Here is a 21,050-nt window from a genome sequence, read left to right on the forward strand (position 1 = left end):
TACTAACATTGGTAAAACAAATTACGCCTGAAGTCGCCATGCATTGAACAATCCTGGATTTAACAGTTTAAGTATTATAATTCCTTCAAATTATAGAAAAATTAATGTCCATATGATTAAGAAATATAATTTTAAATGAACGCTTACCATTCTTATGTTTTCTTGTGTGAGAAATTTGAGCTTATTTTCCATACGTCGTAAGGCATGGCTCATTTCTTCGTTCTTCCTACTGAGACGTTTCTTTTTATCCAGGAGTGGTTTGTACTGACTTTCTGCCTCACGTAAACGCTTGAGCTAAAGAGGAAATATGGATTGAGAGACATTAACCTGACCACCACTAGACCTGCAGTTTAAAGAACCTTAGGTTCATCAGTGGATAGTCTACAATGGATTCGATGGATATGGTTGATGCTGAAACAAATAAAATCCTTTAGGAAACTAATCTTAATTTTAAATCTAAAATTTCCATTTCAAATGTTATCAAAGCCACTATATCAGATTCAAATCTTAATTTATTTAAAATGTAAATTATAATCCAATATGATTATTATTATCTACAACACCTATAGTATCATTCTCATATATACTATCATATAGTATTATAGTAGCAATGCAATATTAAAATACTGGGAAGAGTTCAACATTTTCTCTCAAAATACATGAAGGAATATATCAGAATTTGCCATTGCATTTAATAATAGTATGGGTATGTTTTGCCAACGTATAAGTAGAATGGCCTGTTATACAACGTTAGCTCCAAATTCAGCACCAGAACACCATTTGAATTAGACTTTGCTCAGTCAAGGTCCCATAACAGTGAAGGTTCTCACTGTGTGGAATGTTTTTTTATAGACCTTGGAAGTTTCCACTCTTACTGACTCATCTAGACCCACCTCGGATCATAAATCCATCCTGCAGGATATGCTCCAGTTTGACATTGCAAGTTCCCTTTGACTGCTCGAATCAGATCCCGTCCCTCCTTATGATTCTGGATTGTCCACTTCCTAATTGGCAGATCACAATCAGTACAGTTTGGCACCGACACCCCATTTGGTGTCCATCAGCACAGAGGCACCTCAGGGCTCATAAAGTCATAAGTGATCGGAGCAGAATTAGGCCATTCGGCCAATCAAGTCTGCTCTGCCATGCAATCATGGCTGATCTATCTCTCCCTCCTAAATCTATTCTCCTGCTAGAACTTAATCATTTGTTGCTGGCCATGATTTGTCCTGGTCTTTTGTTGCCTCCAGCTTGACCCCTCCCCCCTTTTTTTAGACTGAAGAAGGGTCCTGACCCAAAATATCACCTATCCTTTTTCTCCAGAGTTGCTGTCTGACCTGTTGATTTATTTCAGCACTTTGTGTCTACATCTACAGTTCTTTGTCTCAATTGGTTGCATCACAGCCTGGTTCAGAGATTTGGATGCGCAATACCGAAGAAGGCTGCAGAAAATGGTGGACATTATCTAATCATGTGTATGGATATCTCGGCCATCGGAGGGATTTACAGAAAGAAGGCAGCTAATACCATCAACAACCCATACCTCTCTGGCCATGCTCTCTTTTTTGCTGCTACCACCAGGAAGAAAGTACAGAACCGTTTCCTTCAGTTCCAAGACCTACTTCAATCAGGTACTTGAACCATCCTGCACAACTCTGACCACAATCCACCAAATCACTGCAGACCTTGGACTCTTATGGATGCTCCATGGATTTTGCACTATCATGGTCTAGTTTACTTAGAATAACTGATCATTTGTTGTATTTGTAATATTGTTGGTGCTGCAGCAAGTAAAGATTTGTCTTCAGTTCATCTTTGGTGGATAAAACAAATAAACTCTCTCGATCTCTTGACACTCTGAGTTCTTTCCCCTTTACATCACTCCTGATTGTGGCAAGAGTTCCTAGCCGCCATGTATGTGTCCAAATCACTATAGCTTCCTTTGCTGCACAAACTTTAACAAAATGTCATGTTGCAGTTATATACGATGTTGGCGAGGACACATTTAGTGTTGATCCCAAAGTCTGGGTTAATGGAATTTTACTTTTCTCAGCACTTATTTCGATTCCATAGCTCTTCATTGTTTGAACACCTGTAACTTCTTGAAACCCTTCAGGTGTTCCAGCTGTCAGATCAAAAATCATTGCCAAAGTACATGGCGCTGATCTTCCACCCTCAAGTGATACAGTTCTGTAGACATTCTTTTGACGTGTTTGAGGCAGAGGATGAAAAGGCATGGTGTAAATAAGCAATCTTTGCAACCCTTGTACTGAACTCACAGAGATGCTATAAAGATTTTGTATACTTTGTGAGTACTATCAAGGATTTACTGATGTACTCTTTCATCTGGCAACTGAAGTGTTTTATGTCACATCCTAGCAGAAGTCTGTGAAGCTGTGGTGAAGTCTGTGAAAAAGCTGTGATGCGCTGTTACATATTCTCAATAAATTGTTACAAACAATTAACTGCACTGAATTAACTACACTGAGCTGTTATAAAGTTCAGAGGGGTAGTAGACAATAGTTTTGACAAATGGACAAACCAGGCTGCATCTCAGAGTACTTAAGGAAGTAGCTGGCAATTAACTGGCAATTAATTCTAAAAGGGTTGACGGTGGATATGCAATGGAAGACATTTAAAGGCTGCATGGATGAACTACAAAAATTGTTCATACCAGTTTGGCAAAAGAATAAATCAGGGAAGGTAGTACATCCATGGATAACAAGGGAAATCAGGGATAGTATCAAAGCGAAGGATGATGCGTACAAATTAGCCAGAAAAAGCAGCATACCGGAGGACTGGGAGAAATTCAAAGACCAGCAGAGGAGGACAAAGGGCTTAATTAGGAAAGGGAAAATAGATTATGAAAGAAAACTGGCAGGGAACATAAAAACTGACTGCAAAAGTTTTTATAGATATGTGAAAAGAAAGAGATTAGTTAAAACAAATGTAGGTCCCTTGCAGTCAGAAACAGGTGAGTTGATCATGGGGAACAAGGATATGGCGGACCAATTGAATAACTACTTTGGTTCCGTCTTCACTAAGGAAGACATAAATAATTTGCCGGAAATAGCAGGGGACCGCGGGTCAAAGGAGTTGGAGGAATTGAGTGAAATCCAGGTTAGCCGGGAAGTGGTGTTGGGTAAATTGAATGGATTAAAGGCCGATAAATCCCCAGGGCCAGATAGGCTCCATCCCAGAGTACTTAAGGAAGTAGCTCCAGAAATAGTGGTTGCATTAGTAATAATCTTTCAAAACTCTTTAGATTCTGGAGTAGTTCCTGAGGATTGATGGGTAGCAAACATAACCCCACTTTTTAAGAAGGGGGGGAGAGAGAAAATGGGGAATTACAGACCAGTTAGTCTAACATCGGTAGTGGGGAAATTGCTAAAGTCAGTTATTAAAGATGGGATAGCAGCACATTTGGAAAGTGGTGAAATCATTGGACAAAGTCAGCATGGATTTCATGTCTGACGAATCTTATAGAATTTTTCGAGGATGTAACTAGTAGCGTGGATAGGGGAGAACCAGTGGATGTGGTGTATCTGGACTTCCAGAAGGCTTTCGACAAGGTCCCACATAAGAGATTAGTATACAAACTTAAAGCACAAGGCATTGGGGGTTCAGTATGGATGTGGATAGAGAACTGGCTGGCAAACAGGAAGCAAAGAGTAGGAGTAAACGGGTCCTTTTCACAATGGCAGGCAGTGACTAGTGGGGTACCGCAAGGCTCAGTGCTGGGACCCCAGCTATTTACAATATATATTAATGATCTGGATGAGGGAATTGAAGGCAATATCTCCAAGTTTGCGGATGACACTAAGCTGGGGGGCAGTGTTAGCTGTGAGGAGGATGCTAGGAGACTGCAAGGTGACTTGGATAGGCTGGGTGAGTGGGCAAATGTTTGCAGATGCAGTATAATTTTGGATAAATGTGAGGCAAAAAAACGGGGAAAGCAGACTATTATCTAAATGGTGGCCGATTGGGAAAGGGGGGAGATGCAGCGAGACCTGGGTGTCATGGTACACCAGTCATTGAAGGTAGGCATGCAGGTGCAGCAGGCAGTAAAGAAAGCGAATGGTATGTTAGCTTTCATTGCAAAAGGATTTGAGTATAGGAGCAGGGAGGTTCTACTGCAGTTGTACAGGGTCTTGGTGAGACCACACCTGAAGTATTGCGTACAGTTTTGGTCTCCAAATCTGAGGAAGGACATTATTGCCATAGAGGGAGTGGAGAGACGGTTCACCAGACTGATTCCTGGGATGTCAGGACTGTCTTATGAAGAAAGACTGGATAGACTTGGTTTATACTCTCTAGAATTTAGGAGATTGAGAGGGGATCTTATAGAAACTTACAAAATTCTTAAGGGGTTGTACAGGCTAGATGCAGGAAGATTGTTCCCGATGTTAGGGAAGTCCAGGACAAAGGGTCACAGCTTAAGGATAAGGGGGAAATCCTTTAAAACCGAGATGAGAAGAACTTTTTTCACACAGAGAGTGGTGAATCTCTGGAACTCTCTGCCACAGAGGGTAGTTGAGGCCAGTTCATTGGCTATATTTAAGAGGGAGTTAGACGTGGCCCTTGTGGCTAAGGGGATCAGGGGGTATGGAGAGAAGGTAGGTACGGGATACTGAGTTGGATGATCAGCCATGATCATATTGAATGGCGGTGCAGGCTCGAAGGGCCGAATGGCCTACTCCTGCACCTAATTTCTATGTTTCTATGTTTGGAGGATGTAACTAAGAAGGTTGATGTAGGCAGGGCAATAGATGTTGCCTGTATGGGTTTATGCGGCATTTGACGAGGTCACACATAGTAGGCTGGTCTGGAAGGTTAAGACACATGGGAACCAAGATGAGCTGACTAACTGGGTCCAAAATTGGCTTAGTGATAGCAGGCAGAGGGGAGTAGTGGAAGGATGCTTTGCAGATCAGAAACCATGCCCTGCCTACATCAATCTTCTTAGTTACTGTCTTGGAAGACCATGACCAGCACATTCGTGCAAGGTTTTGTCCTAAGATTTTTGTTGTATGTGAGATATATTAACAACTTGGATGTGAACGTAGGAAGGATGATGAGTACTTTTCTGGATAGCATGAACATCACTGGTGTGGTGGAGAATGAGGAAGCTTTTCTGAAGCTGCAGTAGGATAGCGATCATTTGGAGAGAAGCATTGGCAAGTGACAAGTGCAAGATGATGCATTTTGGAAAGTCAAATAAGGGTAAACCATATACGTTGAAAAAAGTCAATGTACAAAGGGATTTAGGATTCAAGTCCCTAGTTCCTGAAAGTTGACAGGGTGGTGAAGAAGGCAAGTGGCATGCTTGCCTTTATAGGTCAGAATATACAAGTTGGGAGGTTATATTGCAACGTTACAAAGCACTGGTTAGACAGTACTTGGAGTACTGTATGCACTTCTGTTTGCCACTATAAGTAGGATATGGTTGCAATGGTGTGAGTGCAGAAAGGATTTACCAAAATTATGCTTAGAATGGAGAATTTTGGTTAAGGGGGAGACGGTTTAGGCTTGTATCCCTGGAATGAAGGAGGCTCAGGGGTGGCTTGATAAAGGTATGTACAATTATGATTATAAGTAGATGGTCAGTGGGAAGGTGGTGTAACAGTGAGTTGCTGCCTACATCGCCAGAGACCCGGGTTTGACCCCGACTACGGCTGTACGGGGTTTGTACGTTCTCCCCGTGACCGCATGGGTTTTCTCCTGGTGCTTTGGTTTCCTCCCATACTCCAAAGATGTATATGTTTGTAGGTTAATTGGCTTTGTCATTGTCCCTAGTGTGGAGGATTGTGCCAGTGTGCGGGGATTGCTGGTCGGCACGGACTCTATGGGGCGAAGGGCCTGTTTCCACTCTATAACTCTAAACTAAACTAAATTAATCAGTGTATGGTTATTAAAAAATGAGAAGGCATAAGTTTAAAGGGAGAGGAAGGAGTTTTAAAAGAGATCCGTGGGGATCTTTGCTGGGTCATGGTTGATATCTGACAGAGGAGGAGGTGGAATAAGATTCAATCACTACATATAAAAGGCAATTAAAAAAAGTACTTGTATAGTAGACAAGACATGGAAGGATAGGGAGCCAATACAGACAAATGGGATTAGTGTAGATCGATGACAAGGTCGGCACCAACTTGTTTCTGTACTATGCACCTCTGACTCCGTGATACGATAAGACAGTACGTGCCATTTAGTCTGGGTTATAAACGTTTTTTCAAAGGTTCTATGTGAAAGGTTGATGAATGGCAATGCATAGGATAGAGGAGGCAACGTAAGTTGGCTTTCAGATAAAGCAGAGAGAAGAGTGCTTATTTTGTGTAGTATGAAATGGTAGTTTATGCCAGAGGATTAATGTTAGAACTGCATAGGAATAGTGGGGTGATCAAATGAGGAAATTTGACATAGATGGCTAATAAAGAAAATGGGAAGGCTCAAATGGAACATAAATACTGCTGGAATGCATCCTCATGCACTTGAGTGACACTGTAGCAATGAGTTTTACAATGCAATAAAAACAAGAATAAAGCAGAGTACAGTGTCACATAGAAACATAGAAAATAGGTGCAGGAGTAGGCCATTCGGCCCTTCGAGCCTGCACTGCCATTCGATATGATCATGGCTGATCATCCAACTCAGTATCCCATCCCTGCCTTCTCTCCATAACCCCTGATCCCTTTAGCCACAAGGGCCACATCTAACTCCCTCTTAAATATAGCCAATGAACTGGCCTCAACTACCTTCTGTGACAGAGAATTCCACAGATTCACCACTCTCTGTGTAAAAATTGATTTTCTCATCTCGGTCCTAAAAGACTTCCCTCTTATCCTTAAACTGTGACCCCTTGTTCTGGACTTCCCCAACATCGGGAATAATCTTCCTGCATCTAGCCTGTCGAACCCCCTAAGAATTTTGTAAGTTTCTATAAGATCCCCCCTCAATCTTCTGAATTCTAGCGTGTACAAGCCGAGTCTATCCAGTCTTTCTTCATATGAAAGTTCTGCCATCCCAAGAATCAGTCTGGTGAACCTTCTCTGTACTCCCTCTATGGCAAGAATGTCTTTCCTCAGATTGGGAGACCAAAACTGTACGCAATACTCCAGGTGTGGTCTCACCAAGGCCCTGTACAACTGCAGTAGAACCTCCCTGCTCTTATACTCAAATTACAGTTACAGAGAAAGTGTAGATTGAAAAATGCAAGAGCCACAATGAGGTAGGTTGAAAGATCGGAACTACACCTATAGTTTATGGAGAGAACTGTTCTGTAATCTAATAGAAGCAGGGACGATACAGATCTTGACCATCCTGATGTGTATTCTCAAGCTTTTATATCTTCTGCCTGACAGGAGATGGGAGAGAGAAATTGACCAGGGTGCAAATACCCTTGATTATGTTGGGTGCTTTCTCAAGGCAGCGTGAAGTGTAGAAGGAGTTGATGAGTGGAGGCCGATTTGTATGACAGACTGGGCTACATTCACAACTTACTGCAAATGTTTGTGCTTTCCCGATTTCTACAATGCATGTATAGAAGTTGGTAAGAGTTTTTGGGGATATGCCAAACTTCCTTAGTTTTCAGAGGATGTAGAGGTGCTTTCTTGGCCGTAGCTTCAATACGGTTGGTCCAGGGCAAATTGTTGGTGATATTTCTGCCAGAAATGGAAACTCTTGACTATCTCCATTTTGTCATCATTGATGCTGCCTGGGGCATGTACACCATCTAATTTCCCGAAAACAATAACTAGCTCTTTCATCTTGATGCCATTGTGGGAAAGGTTGTTTTCTTGACACTGAGTTAATAAGCTCACTATCTCCTTCCTGTACTCTGTCTTGTCTTTATTCTTGATCTGGCCCAATAAGATGATGTGAACTTGCAAATGTGGTTAGTGCAGAATTCGGCTGAACAGTAGTGAGTATATAGGGAGTTTCACTGATGCTAAGATTTATCACGGAAGATGTTTTGTGGCCTATTCTCACTGATTGTAGTCTAATGGGTCAGGACGTCGAAACGTCCTGATTGTAGTCTTATGGGTCAGGACGTCCAGTTGCAGAGGAGATGCTAACTCCTAAATCCAGGAGTTTGGAGATGAGTTTGTTTGGGATCATGGTGTTGAAGAAAGAGTCATAGTCAATAAATAGGAGACTAACACAGATGTCCTTCTTATTTGGATGTTCTAGTTATGTGTAGGGCCAGTGAGGTGGCATAAGTCCTGGACCTGTTACAACAGTAGTCGAGCTGTAATGAATCAAAACTGTCCGGAAAGCTGGAGTTAATGCGCACCAACTTCTTGGACAGTAGCCATTAAGGCACGGTACCTTGCTGTTCTTTTGCATCAGGATAATAGTAGTCTTCTTAAAGAGAAGATAGGAGAATGGGATTAGGAGGGAGGGATAGGTCAGCCATGATTGAATGGCGGAGTAGACTTGATGGGCCGAATGGCCTAATTCTACAATTCCTTATGACCTTATGGTATACTCTCCACTTGCCTGGGTGATCACAGTGTCAATGACTTTCAAGAAGCTTGATACCATACAGGACAAAGCAGCTTGCCTGATACGCACTACATCCACAACCATTCACTCACTCCACTACTGACTCGCAGCAGCAGCAGTTTGTACCATCTACAGGATTCACAGAAGCATTCACTGTGGCTCCTGAGACAGCACCTTCCAAAACCATGACCTCCACTGTCGAGAAGGTTGAGTGCTGCAACAACATTGAAACACAACCAATTGGAAGTTACCTCCAAACCACACACCATGCTGAGTTGTCAATATATCAACGTTCCCTCACCATCACTGGGGAAAGTATTAACAACCGTCAACAAATGGTTCCTCGCCTACCTGGACTCTACTCAGCATCTCATATTTTGCTTGGGCAGCTTACAACCCAGTAATATGTGTATTGATTTGTCTAGCTTCAAGTAATCCTTGCTTTCACTCTCTCTCCATCCCACCCCCATCCTAGTTTTCCGACCAGTCAGAAGTTTTATCTCTTTGCCTGTTGTCACCTTCCCCAAACTAACAATGATCTACTCTCCATTTCTTTGAATTTCGTCGCCTTTGATGTCTCGTTTTCACATTTTATGCTTCCATATCTCTGTGTCTCCCTCTCCCCTCACTCTCAGTTTGAAAAAGGATCTTGACTCGAAACGTCACCCATTCCTTCTCACCAGAGATGCTGACTGTCCCGCTGAGTTACTCCAGCATTTTGTGTCTATCTTTGGTGTAAACCAGCATCTGTAGTTCCCTCCAACACAATCCTAGTTTGGTTGATGGGGAATCTTATATTTAAAATTAAACTTGCCATAGCTCCTGTTAGACACTAAAAGCAGGAGTAAATCAGCGGGTCATACAGCATCCCTGGAGAAAAGGAATCCCACGCATCCCACTTCTGACACCATGTAAAATGACTTACTGCACACACAAGTCTTTTTACTGTAACTGTTTATTAACTGAGATTTAACACTAAGCTGTAGCTGTCCGTGGTCATCACTGGAGCTAGAGAGCGAGCTAGAGGTGGGGACACTACAATTATACTGGAGACAATGGGGAGTGGTTAGTAGTGGGGAGGTCACTATGGTTAAGGGAACATGCACTGAACTACAGTGATGTTTTGGGTCGGGACTCTTCTTCAGACTTGATTGCCTGATACTTAGTACGCTAGTTATATTTTATTCGGCTGGAGGTTCAGCATAAGAAATAAATAATTCGCAAATATACAATAGAATCATGGAGGAGAATCAAATCAATAATGTTTGTAATAAATGCAAACATCTGAACAATAGTTGAAGGTTATTCTTATCATAAGCACTTACAAGTTCATTTCGCTCTTCAGACAGCAGAGCATTCCGATCCTCCAGTTTCCTGATGATTGCACTTAATTCAGCAATTTTGAGTTGGAATCGCCGAGTATCCTTTTCATCCAACTGCTGTTCCTGAAACATAGATCAACTGCAGATAACTGGACATCAACAAAACCACACATGACTGACAGACCATAAGCAAAGAGACTGAAGATTTCATCACAACTATTAGATCAGAGGCAGAATTTGTTTTTTGGCATTCATATGTTAACTCTTCCTAGTGGCAAAAATGAACAACCAAACAAATCAGCTGAAATACATGAAGGAAATTAAAATAAAATGGGATGGCAAGAAAGTACAGTTCAAAAGAAGAACAGTTGACATTGATACACCATGAAATCCAAAGACAATTCCCTACCTCAACAAACTATTGCCTATTTCAGTGAAATAGAAAACGTAATGCTTTACAGATTGTATTCCAGAAAAAAGCTAATCATGCTGTTACAATAAGGAGCAGCATGCTTGCTAGTTCACAGCTGAAGGCAACAGGCACTGAGAAAATGGTATAATTGATTATACAAAGAAAGGGAATTTGAATGCTTTATATATGAGGACTTTTAAAGAAATGTTGGAATGAATTACACTGAAAGCAGTAGGGGAGTTTTTTTCTGTCTGATTAGATGCCAATTATCTTCAATTGGTTATGCCCTGCAGATGCTATTAAAAATAGATACTGGGAGCATGGATGGGTTGAGAACCTAATGATCCGTGAATCCCATTTAACAGGTGCAGTGATTCCCCATAAACAGGTGCAGGAGACCCTTTGCATCATAGTCTCTGCCAGAATGTCAGAAACATTTTCACCTCACATGCTAAGAAAACCAAGAGCCAGTGAAAGAAAAAAATCTTGATGAGAGCCAACAATGTGAAAGCTAAAGTATGTTTACGGACATGAGCGTTTGCCTTAATTAAGCAGCAATATATATTGATAGCAAATTACAGAAAAAGTATAAGGATAACAAAGGATGATGGAAAGCACTGCCTTTCATTTATTCTTACAATGTTATAAAGCACTGAATCCTTACAGCATAGCAGGTAGGCTTAGTAGGCTTATGGTCTCTTGTTCATTCAATGTAGAAGAAAGTGGGAGATATTCAATCAAGACCAGGTCTCGAAGGGGTCTGATTAGTGTTAAGTTTAGTGTGCAACACACAGTGCCTGGGTTTCTAAATATATATATATACTAGAATAAGTGGGACCCGTTGGGTCCCATGTATACATGGGAGGGCTGGTCCCCCGACGCAATATTCCACCTCTCCACCAATTCCAATATTGGGGGCCAGTGGGGGGGCTTTCTGGAGTGCTGGTATGGGTTCTTGGGGTGGCAGCTCAGTCCCTCAAGCCTGATCTGCTGGCAGCTCACTCACGGCTGGTGGGCTGGCAGTTGACATGGCTATTCTTTGAAATCCAATTTCAAGCAGGGTGCAAGGTCACCAAATTCAAATCCATTTTCCTACCATTTCAAGCAGGGTGCAAGGCCACCAAATTCAAATGCAGTTTCTTACCACTTTGAGTAGGGTGCAAGGCCACCAAATTCAAGTGCAGTTTCCTACCACTTCAAGCAGAGTGCAAGGTCACGTAATTCAAGTGCAGTTTCATACCACTTTCAGCAGAGTGCAAGGCCACCAGATTCAGTGCAGATTCATACCACTTCAAGCAGGATGCAAGGCTGCCAAATTCAAGTGCAGTTTCATTCCACTTCAAGCAGGGTGCAAGTCCACCAAATTCAAGTTCATACCATTTCATGCAGGGTGGCAAAGTCGTGCACCCAAGCCGCCATGTGCAGTAAGTCGTGCCTTTTAAATTCAAGCCAAAGCACCAAAGCTACCATTTGCAGTAAGTAGTGCCTTTTATCTTCAAGCCAAAGCACTCAAGCCACCATTTGCAGTAAGTAGTGCCTTTTAACTGCAAGCCAAAGCACCCAAGCCACCATTTGCAGTAAGTAGTGCCTTTTAACTTCGCCAAAGTACCCAAACAATCATTTGCAGGCAGTGCCTTTTTACTTCAAACAAACCATATTTTCATTTTCAAACCACATTAAGGGAACTCACAGTTGAGTAGACATGTGTTCAGTGTTATTCAGAGCACAGAGAGACGTGACCCTTTGGCTTCATCCACCTTGCAGAGACTGAGTGAGGCACACCACTTCCTGGTTTTATAGTCCCTCCCCCTCCCTCCAGCAGGGGCAGCAGAGAGAATGGTGAATTTAATTTTTTTTTAAATATCTCTCTGATTTGTCATCGATGGGAAAAATCCTCCGGTCCAGGAAGGCGGAGGGGGGCTCTGAGCGAGGTGGCCAAAAATGACGGCCGTAGGTGGCGGCGTTCTCTCGGAAATCGCAGCACAGTGGGCCAAAAGCAGTCAAGATCAGACTTTTAGTAATATAAATATACGCAGATTAAACTAATAAAATATGCAGCAGCGATGGTCGAATTGGTAAGGTAGGCAGGAGCAAGGTAGTAATGTATGCTTTTAAATTTCTTAAGAGGTAACTTCAAATTATTGCTATTATTAAATGTTCAGAAGACAAACAAGCTGCTACATCTTGAAATCCAAATGTCCTCAAAAACAACAAAAATTAAAAGCATTATCGTAAACTTAAATCTATTATTAATTCTACTTCAGCAGTAACAAATAGTTGTCTATGGCGTAAAGAATTTCAAAGGTAGTAGAATAGTTTTGAAATGTGATAGTATTGCATAAGAATTAATAGTTAAGCAGAAAGTATTAATATGTCCCTCATCAAGATTTGGTTACAGAATTTGTTGATTCGGGCATTTATAGACCACATATGTGAAGGTGCTTACAGGGCTTCCTGAATGGTCTGAGGCGTCTCCTGCACCACTTGCGAAAGGAAGCTCCCTTTTCGGGCTACTCAGATGGCGTTTTTCCCATGCTTCAGCCTCTTTGACCTGGGTAAGTTGTTCATCTAAAGCCTCTTTTTGGAGCTGGAGTCTCTGAGCATGCCCAGCCTGAGCCCCCAGCTCTTTTTCCAGTATGTAGACTGCTCTGTCTTTAAATTTTATCTCATCCATCTACAATGAGAACAAAACACAATCACACATGCATGCACTTGAGGTCATCCATTGCCACAAGACAATTATTCTGTAAAATTAAAACTCAAGGGCGAGAAGAAGAGATTGGTATTGACTGGAACTGTGATCCAATTTTGTGCATTTAAAAAAAAATTCTGAGTTCATTATTGGAATTCCATTTTATAAAGTAAAGAGATTACTTTTTATAGCTATTTTAACTATTTCCAATTCTTTTTAGACTGGTTATTTTGATACATTCATAGTCATGATAGGTTTGGATCTTATTTTTCCAGAATAATAATGCCACGAATTAACAAATTACTTTTTAAACGACTTCGTCTCTAATATCACATACTATTTTGTACATAGCTAACCAAAGCACATAAGTGTATATCTCAGTTATTTGCAAAGTTCTAGTGACTATTAACCATTAAATTTGAGTAAATATTATGCCTATCAATTAGCTGTATTAAATTTATAACAAAACCAATCAAATCAGTATTAGGTCTTTTATTCATTTTCAACATTTAAAGAAAAGGCCAATTCATGAAACATTTATATTTAATTGCATTCTTTGTTCGACTAATTTAGACCAAAGTGTTTCACTGGATGCTATTATTTTGAAAATTAAATAACTACAATTTTCATTTCTAAGACAGTATTTGGCTTGGCAGTGACAGCAATCACAAACATCTGATTCTCCTGTGAACCCCACCATCCAGATTAATCAGAGTCACTCATCAATAACTACTTGAATTAGGTTCTTCTGTGAAGGGTTTTGGCAAAATGTTGTCTTCATCAATGAATCTAAACATCCACGTCATATACATTTACATGGCAGCAGTCATTCCACATTGGTGTTTCCCAGACTGTAGCACCATTCATTGTGTTTAACAATCTCCAAAACAAGCAACTAATAGATATTTACAAGTAGAAATGCCTGCATTCCTGATACAGAAAGAACATTCTCACCATTGGCATAACTTTCTTAATGTAAATTCAGATAGCCGGAACAAGATTGAAAGATCCAAAGCTTATTAATTCTCAAGCCCACCCAGAGATATTATTGAGAAAAAACAAACTAAAATTATGTAGTGTGTAGGAAGGAACTGAAGATGCTGGTTGAAAGTGAAGATAGACACAAAAACATGGAGTAACTCAGCAGGACAGGCAGCACATATGGAGAGAAGGCATGGGTGACGTTTTCAGGTCAAGACACCCCTATGGCTAATACTATGATGCTATTCTTCATCGAGGGCTATTCTATCATTTAGACATTGAATTTCAATATATCATTAGGCAAGTGGGAAGAACCTCGAGCACCATAGATAAGCCAACTTCCGGATGAATAAATGAATTAATGATACTTTATTATCACTTCTCAAGCTTTCATTAATAATCCAGGTTGATCAAACATAAGGACTGTGCTGGAGTAGTCCAGAGCTAACTGGCTCAAATATCGGAATGACACGTCTGTCCTCTGATCTGAAGAAAGCTTTACTCTTAATTACACAAAAAAAACCATACTTGTTGACAGTTAGACCATTGATGAGAATGAGGTGAAAGTAGACTGTCGACGTGAAGATATTAACAAATGCCTAACTAGCCCAACATGAATATGTCATGCATTATGTGTTGCCATTATCATGCCATTTACAGGATGAACACATTATTCCTTTTTGAACAGGGGTTTCAATAATTACAGGTGTGGGACTTCAAACTACAAATTGTATCATTGTCCTAATACCTTGTAAAATGCATGTACTGATACAATGGACAATGTGCATTGTGCATTGAGTCAGGGCAATGTAATGGACTGATCTGTACTGTGCATTGATCAGTACATACCTCGATTAATTGAGTTATGTCACATTTTCCTTTTGCAGCTATTTACACCTAGAATGTACCACATTCAAGCTTACAGTTTCTTTATCATGCATACAGATTGCGGCATGATATTGCCAATGCAATGGCTACGTTCAAAGACATAAGAAATTGAAACAGAGCTAGGCTATATACCCCCTAAATCATGTTATGCCATTCAATTCAATCAGAACCGACCCCTGACTGTCTTTACTGCTTAATCACATTCCATTTAATTTGTGTCCAATAGGTTATTGTCCGATATTGTCCAATAATGTTATCTCCAATAATAAGTCTGAAGAAGGGTCTCGACCTGAAACGTCACCTGTTCCATTTCTCCGGAGATGCTGCCTGACACGCTGAGTTACTCCAGCTTTTTGTGTCTATCTTTAATGTATCTTTGCCTTCAGTATACTCAACATTTGTCTAACAACAGCCTTTTGGGGGAAATATTTCAGAAGATATATCATCTACTTAATCTCAATATTATATAGGGAACCCCATATCTTATACCTCTCTCACCCAGGACATAGTAGACTTGGTTACTCATCAGAGGTTCTTCATTGGATATACTATTATCATTTACCCATCAAATCTTCTCAGAAATGGTACATTAAAACGATGTCACATCTCATTCCACTGAACTTCAATCAGCATAGGACATAAAGTGTTAACACTGAAGAACATGGATAGGTGGTGTTTGGGTCAAGACCCATCTTCAGACTGAAGGAGGGTCAGTCTGAAGAAGGATCTCGACCCGAAACACCACTTATAGAAACATAGAAAACATACAAAATAGGTGCAGGAGTAGGCCATTCGGCCCTTTGAGCCGAATCCATGTTCTCCAGAGATGCTGCCTGACCAGCTGAGTCACTCCAGCACTTTTTGTCCTTTTGTGTATTAACCAGCCTTTGCAGTTCTTTGTTTCGCCTGTCAGCGTAGACCCATTGAAAAAATTTCAAAACCAAGCAAATTATTACCAAGGGACAGCATGAAAGGAGATTTGTTGTCAATTGCATTGAACTTCTCCTCATAGGACCCGAGCCTCATCTCAGGAATCAATTTAATTCACTTAGGTTATGTTGCCTCCAAGGCAAAAAAAACAATCTTCAGCTGCAGACCAATGTTCCAGTTGACAATGTCCCAGTGGTAGCCAAACTTCCCTATCTCGATTTTGAACACACTTGTGGTAACAGGAGACACAGTATTTGCCTTTCTAACTCAACCATGATTGTTTTCTGCAGTTCATGAACCAAAAGTACAAAGTGGCTGCACACCCCAACACATACTAGGTTATCATTGCATCATGTGATAGGAGCAGAATTAGGCCTCTCGGCCCATCAAGTCTATACGCCATTCAATCAAGGCTGATCTATCTCTCCTTCCTAACCCCATTCTCCTGCCTTCTCCCCGTAACCCCTGACACCCTTGTCATTCAGGTTCAGGTTCTTGTCATTGCATAAACAATTTCTTACATGTTTATCAAAAGAAATAACTATCAACTTTTGACCTTCTTGTCCGAATATCCTTTGTGATCTTTTTACCCATAATTAACTGTCTCCATCTAATTTTTTCTTCATCAGCAAACTGGGATACATTGCTCTCCATCCCATAATCTGACATTGAAAAAATGTCAATGGCAGAAGCCCTAGCATTGATTTTGTGACATTCCACCGGTATCAATTTGACAACTCGTTAATGAGCACTTTTTTTTCTGAAATCACCCTCCACCGATACATTGATCCATCCCAGTGATTATGATACATCCTACTTTCATCCCTCTGCAGACAGAGAAACTAGAATGTGGCCTTTTATATCCAAGAGATTCATCCACTTTAGGCTTCATTATTTTGTCCAGTATACTTTCCTTCCCAAGATTAATAGAAACATAGAAACATAGAAAATAGGTGCAGGAGTTGGCCATTCGGCCCTTCAAGCCTGCACTGCCATTCAATATGATCATGGCTGATCATCCAACTCAGCATCCCATACCTGCCTTCTCCCTTTAGCCACAAGGGCCACATCTAACTCCCTCTTAAATATAGCCAATGAACTGGCCTCAACTACCTTCTGTGGCAGAGAATTCCACAGATTCACCACTCTCGGTGTAAAAAATGATTTTCTCATCTCGGTCCTAAAAGACTTCCCTCTTATCCTTAAACTGTAACCCCTTGTTCTGGACTTCCCCAACATCGGGAATAATCTTCCTGCATCTAGCCTGTCCAAACTCTTAAGAATTTTGTAAGTTTCTATAAGATCCCCCCTCAATCTTCTAAATTCTAGCGTGTACAAGCCGAGTCTATCCAGTCTTTCTTCATATGAAAGTCCTGCCATCCCAGGAATCAGTCTGGTGAACCTTCTCTGTACTCCCTCTATAGCAAGAATGTCTTTCCTCAGATTAGGAGACCAAAACTGTACGCAATACTTGAAGTTCCACATCTCCAGTAGACCCATTCATTCTGACATGGGTTTTTATGTCCTCGACTGTAAACATATCTGCAAAACATGTGTTTAATACCTCAATCATTTCTACACACCCTATTATATCAGGTCCTGACTATGATTCTAACCCACCCTCCGTCTCCTGCTGAATGTGAGGATTACTAATCAAATCAGGAAGATTGTTCCCGATGTTGGGGAAGTCCAGAACAAGGGGTCACAGTTTAAGGATAAGGGGGACATTTTTTAGGACCGAGATGAGAAAAACATTTTTCACACAGAGAGTGGTGAATCTCTGGAATTCTCTGCCACAGAAGGTAGTTGAGGCCAGTTCATTGGTTATATTTAAGAGGGAGTTGAATGTGGCCCTTGTGGCTAAAGGGATCAGGGGGTATGGAGAGAAGGCAGGCACAGGATACTGAGTTGGATGATCAACCATCATCATATTGAATGACTGTGCAGGCTTGAAGGGCCGAATGGCCTACTCCTGCACCTAATTTCTATGTTTCTATTAATCTACATCTTCCTCCTGGCATTGGGTAAAGGATGAACTAAAAAGCAAATAGGACAATTTAATTTATTTATTGGGCAAACAATTCCTTCACATCAAAGTAATAATAAATTTATATCTGCAGGAACGTGTTATTTTTATTATCCTGCAATGTCTACCAATTTAATGAGTTCACAATCTCAGAGTTTTTACTGTGAAATGTGAAGTCAAAACAAAATGCAATATGTACTTACCTACATTGTAACTACATTTTTCTGCTTGTGAGAAATTATAGCAAATCAAAATCAAATCAAAAGCTATATTTCTTCAGCAATTGCACATAGGATCACTTAATAGTGGAATTGTCTTCATATGCCAACTTAACTTTTGCATGAAATTGTAGAAACATAGAAAATAGGTGCAGGAATAGGCCAATCGGCCCTTTGAACCACTATTCAATATGATCATGGTGGATCATCAAGAATCAGTACCCCGTTCCTGCTTTCTCCCCATATCCCTTGATTCCGTTATCCCTAAGATCTGTATCCAACTCTCTCTTGAATACATCCTGTGAATTGGCCTCCACTGCCTTCTGTGGCAGAGAATTCCACAGATTCACAACTCTCTGGGTGAAAATGATTTTCCTCATCTCAGTCCAAAATGGCCTACCCCTTATTCATAAACGATAACCCCTGGTTCTGGACTCCCCCAACATCAGGAACATTTTTCCTGCATCTAGCCTGTCCAATCCCTTAATAATTTTATTCTATAACATACCCTGTCATCCTTATAAATTCCAGTGAATATAAGCCCAGTCGGTCCATTCTTTCATCATAGGTCAGGCCCGCCATCCTGGGAATTAACCTGGTGAACCTCCGCTGCACTCCCTCAATAGCAAGAATGTCCTTCCTTACGGTCAATTGCACAATTTATTTAAATAGTCTGAGTCCTCTTGTCCCTCCCAAATAGAGATAGTGTACATTTAAGCATTAATCGCACCTAAGGCATATTGATGAGGGTGTTAATATGTCAGTCAATAATCACAATGATGGTACAGATTAGATACATTCAGCATCGATTAGCACTTGAGAAACTCTCCATGCTCTATCTAATGCTCTTTCTTAAACATGCATAGTTGAATGTACATTAAGGAGCAGGAAGGATTGGTTCTTTTTATTGGGATCATCAACTATTTACTGGTTTAGTTATTAGCAGGACACTTCTCTCTGGTGTCATGATTATCCAAGTGCTTAATGGTTTCCAGAGTAGTTTCAAGCTACAAAGGTCTCTAGGGAATTGTGTGGAACGTTTTGAAAGACCTTTGTATAGGAATGGATCGCAGATACTGTTTGAAACTGAAGAGAGACACAAAAAGCTGGAGTTACTCAACGGTTCAGACAGCATCTATGGAGAAAAGGAATAGGTGACGTTCGGGTCGAGACCCTTCTTCAGACTGAGAGTCAGAGGAAAGGAAAACGAGAGATATAGAAGGTGATATAGATGTAGAACAAATGAATGAAAGATATGCAAAAATGTAACGATGATAAAGGAAACAGGCCATTGTTAGCTGTGGGCTGGGTGAAAACGAGTTACAGACAATGAGTATCAACAAGACGACTCTGGAGCTAGTATGACTTGGGTGGGTACGACTTGGTCCTTTTCTCCAGAGATGCTGTCAGACTTCTTCCTGACTTCAGCTTTTGCACCACATTGTTACTCCCGGATGTGGGTGCAATAAGTAAGCAAGATCCTCTCCTTCATGACCCATTGTCCACAATCAGTAAGGCTAGGTGAGTAAACATCCTCCATGATAATTCTCAGCATTGCTACACTGCAAGGATGACGTCTCAACCCCTTACTATACTCTCTACACACTCATGACTGTGCGACCAAAGTGTGCTCTATCTCCATTTACAAGTTTATAATGACATCGCTGTAGTGGTCCGGAATTCGAATAGTGACAAGATGGTGTACAGGAAGGAGACAGAGAGCTTCGTAACATGATGCGAAGGCAACAACCTCTCCCTCAATATCAAGATGAAGGAGCTAGTTATTAACTTCAGGAAATGAGGTGGTAAACACACCCCAATCAGCTTCAATGGCGCTGAAGTGGAGATTATCTAGAGTTTTGGATTCCGACACGTAAATATCACCAACACTTTGTCCATGACCGACTACATTGAAGCTATTGTCAAGAATTCACACACCCACATCTTGTGAATGTAGCCCATTCCAACACACAAACTGGCCTTCCCTCTTCTTCCCTCTTCTCCCCTCTCCCATCAGGCAGAAGATACAAACGTTTTAAAGCATGTACCACCAGATTCAGTAACAGCTTTTACCCTGCTGTTACCAATCCACTGAATGGTCCAACTATAAGATAAGTGTAGTCCCAGTCTCCCAAATTACCTCTTTCCAGTCTGTAAAGGCAAATAGGGAGATTGGGACTACACACAAGTACAACACGTAGCGCAAAGAGAAACATTCCACAGTGCAGCATTTGGTGTTACAACATCCATCTGTACAGTCTGTAAAGAGGTAGTTATAGCACTATATTCTGCCATTTTTCTGCTGGTATTTGTTCTCTTTGCACAACCCGTTGTTCTTGTGCATGACTTTATTATATTCATGTAGCGTATAATTTGACTGGATAGCATGCAAGGTTTTTTGCGAAATCCTGGTGCAAGTGACGATAATAAACCAATACCACTTTCTTTCCTGTAAATTCTACAATCCTATTGCCCGCAAAAAAAATACGCACGTCTATCATGATAGGTCTTTCCTATTCAGTTTACATCTGTCAGTACCCTGGCAGAATATCTAGGTATGTTGCAAAACTTACCTTCAGCGGCGCTGCAGTTCTGTCGCTGCCCGTGTGCGCGACTTTGGCGCCTTTGAGAGGGGGGCGGGTTTAAAATGCGATTTTCTCTAGGCTATTGAAATCGATGTTGTTCAGCCTGCTTAGTTGCTGATGAAAAATCGCTGCGACTTTCGTTCGCTGCAGCTATTTTAAAACTAAATTGGGTTATTTAATTGTTATAGTAGATTAAAAATTATCCTCTAAAGCAGCGAACGCCGACAACGGGACGGATCTTATGTAGGGGACACGGCAAGGTAGGTTGTTTATTTTTACATTAAAAAGTGCTTCCTAACATCCCTTTATACAAAATTTTATGTTGCGAGTAGCTACCTTGGGGGCCCATTCAAACCCGCAGTATCATTCATGCCGACATGGGCTTCAAAATCCACCGCAATGGCAATGTTCCAAACCATCGCGTTCCAGAAAAACCCACTCGCAAGCTGATTTAAATGACCATTCATTTACTGCAATTAAAACACTAAATCCCT

At 41.0% G+C, this 21,050-nt stretch overlaps 1 protein-coding gene across 3 annotated transcripts in view; it reads right to left on the bottom strand.

The window, feature by feature from the left end:
- jakmip3 (Janus kinase and microtubule interacting protein 3) overlaps positions 1 to 21,050 on the bottom strand; it is a 240,099-nt gene that overhangs the window by 130,794 nt on the left and 88,255 nt on the right. The window contains exons 3-5 of one of the 3 annotated variants that reach the window (XM_055646660.1): positions 12,683 to 12,910; positions 9,828 to 9,941; positions 148 to 294 (exon numbers count right to left, since the gene is read on the bottom strand). In XM_055646660.1, coding sequence (XP_055502635.1) covers positions 148 to 294; positions 9,828 to 9,941; positions 12,683 to 12,910 — 489 coding nt within the window. Of the gene's footprint in view, positions 1 to 147; positions 295 to 9,827; positions 9,948 to 12,682; positions 12,911 to 21,050 lie in introns of all 3 variants that reach the window. The other 2 variants (XM_055646661.1, XM_055646662.1) reach the window with 2 other exon arrangements.

This window comes from Leucoraja erinacea, chromosome 15 (genome assembly GCF_028641065.1).
Source record: "Leucoraja erinacea ecotype New England chromosome 15, Leri_hhj_1, whole genome shotgun sequence".
Classification (NCBI taxonomy): Eukaryota; Metazoa; Chordata; class Chondrichthyes; order Rajiformes; family Rajidae; genus Leucoraja; species Leucoraja erinaceus.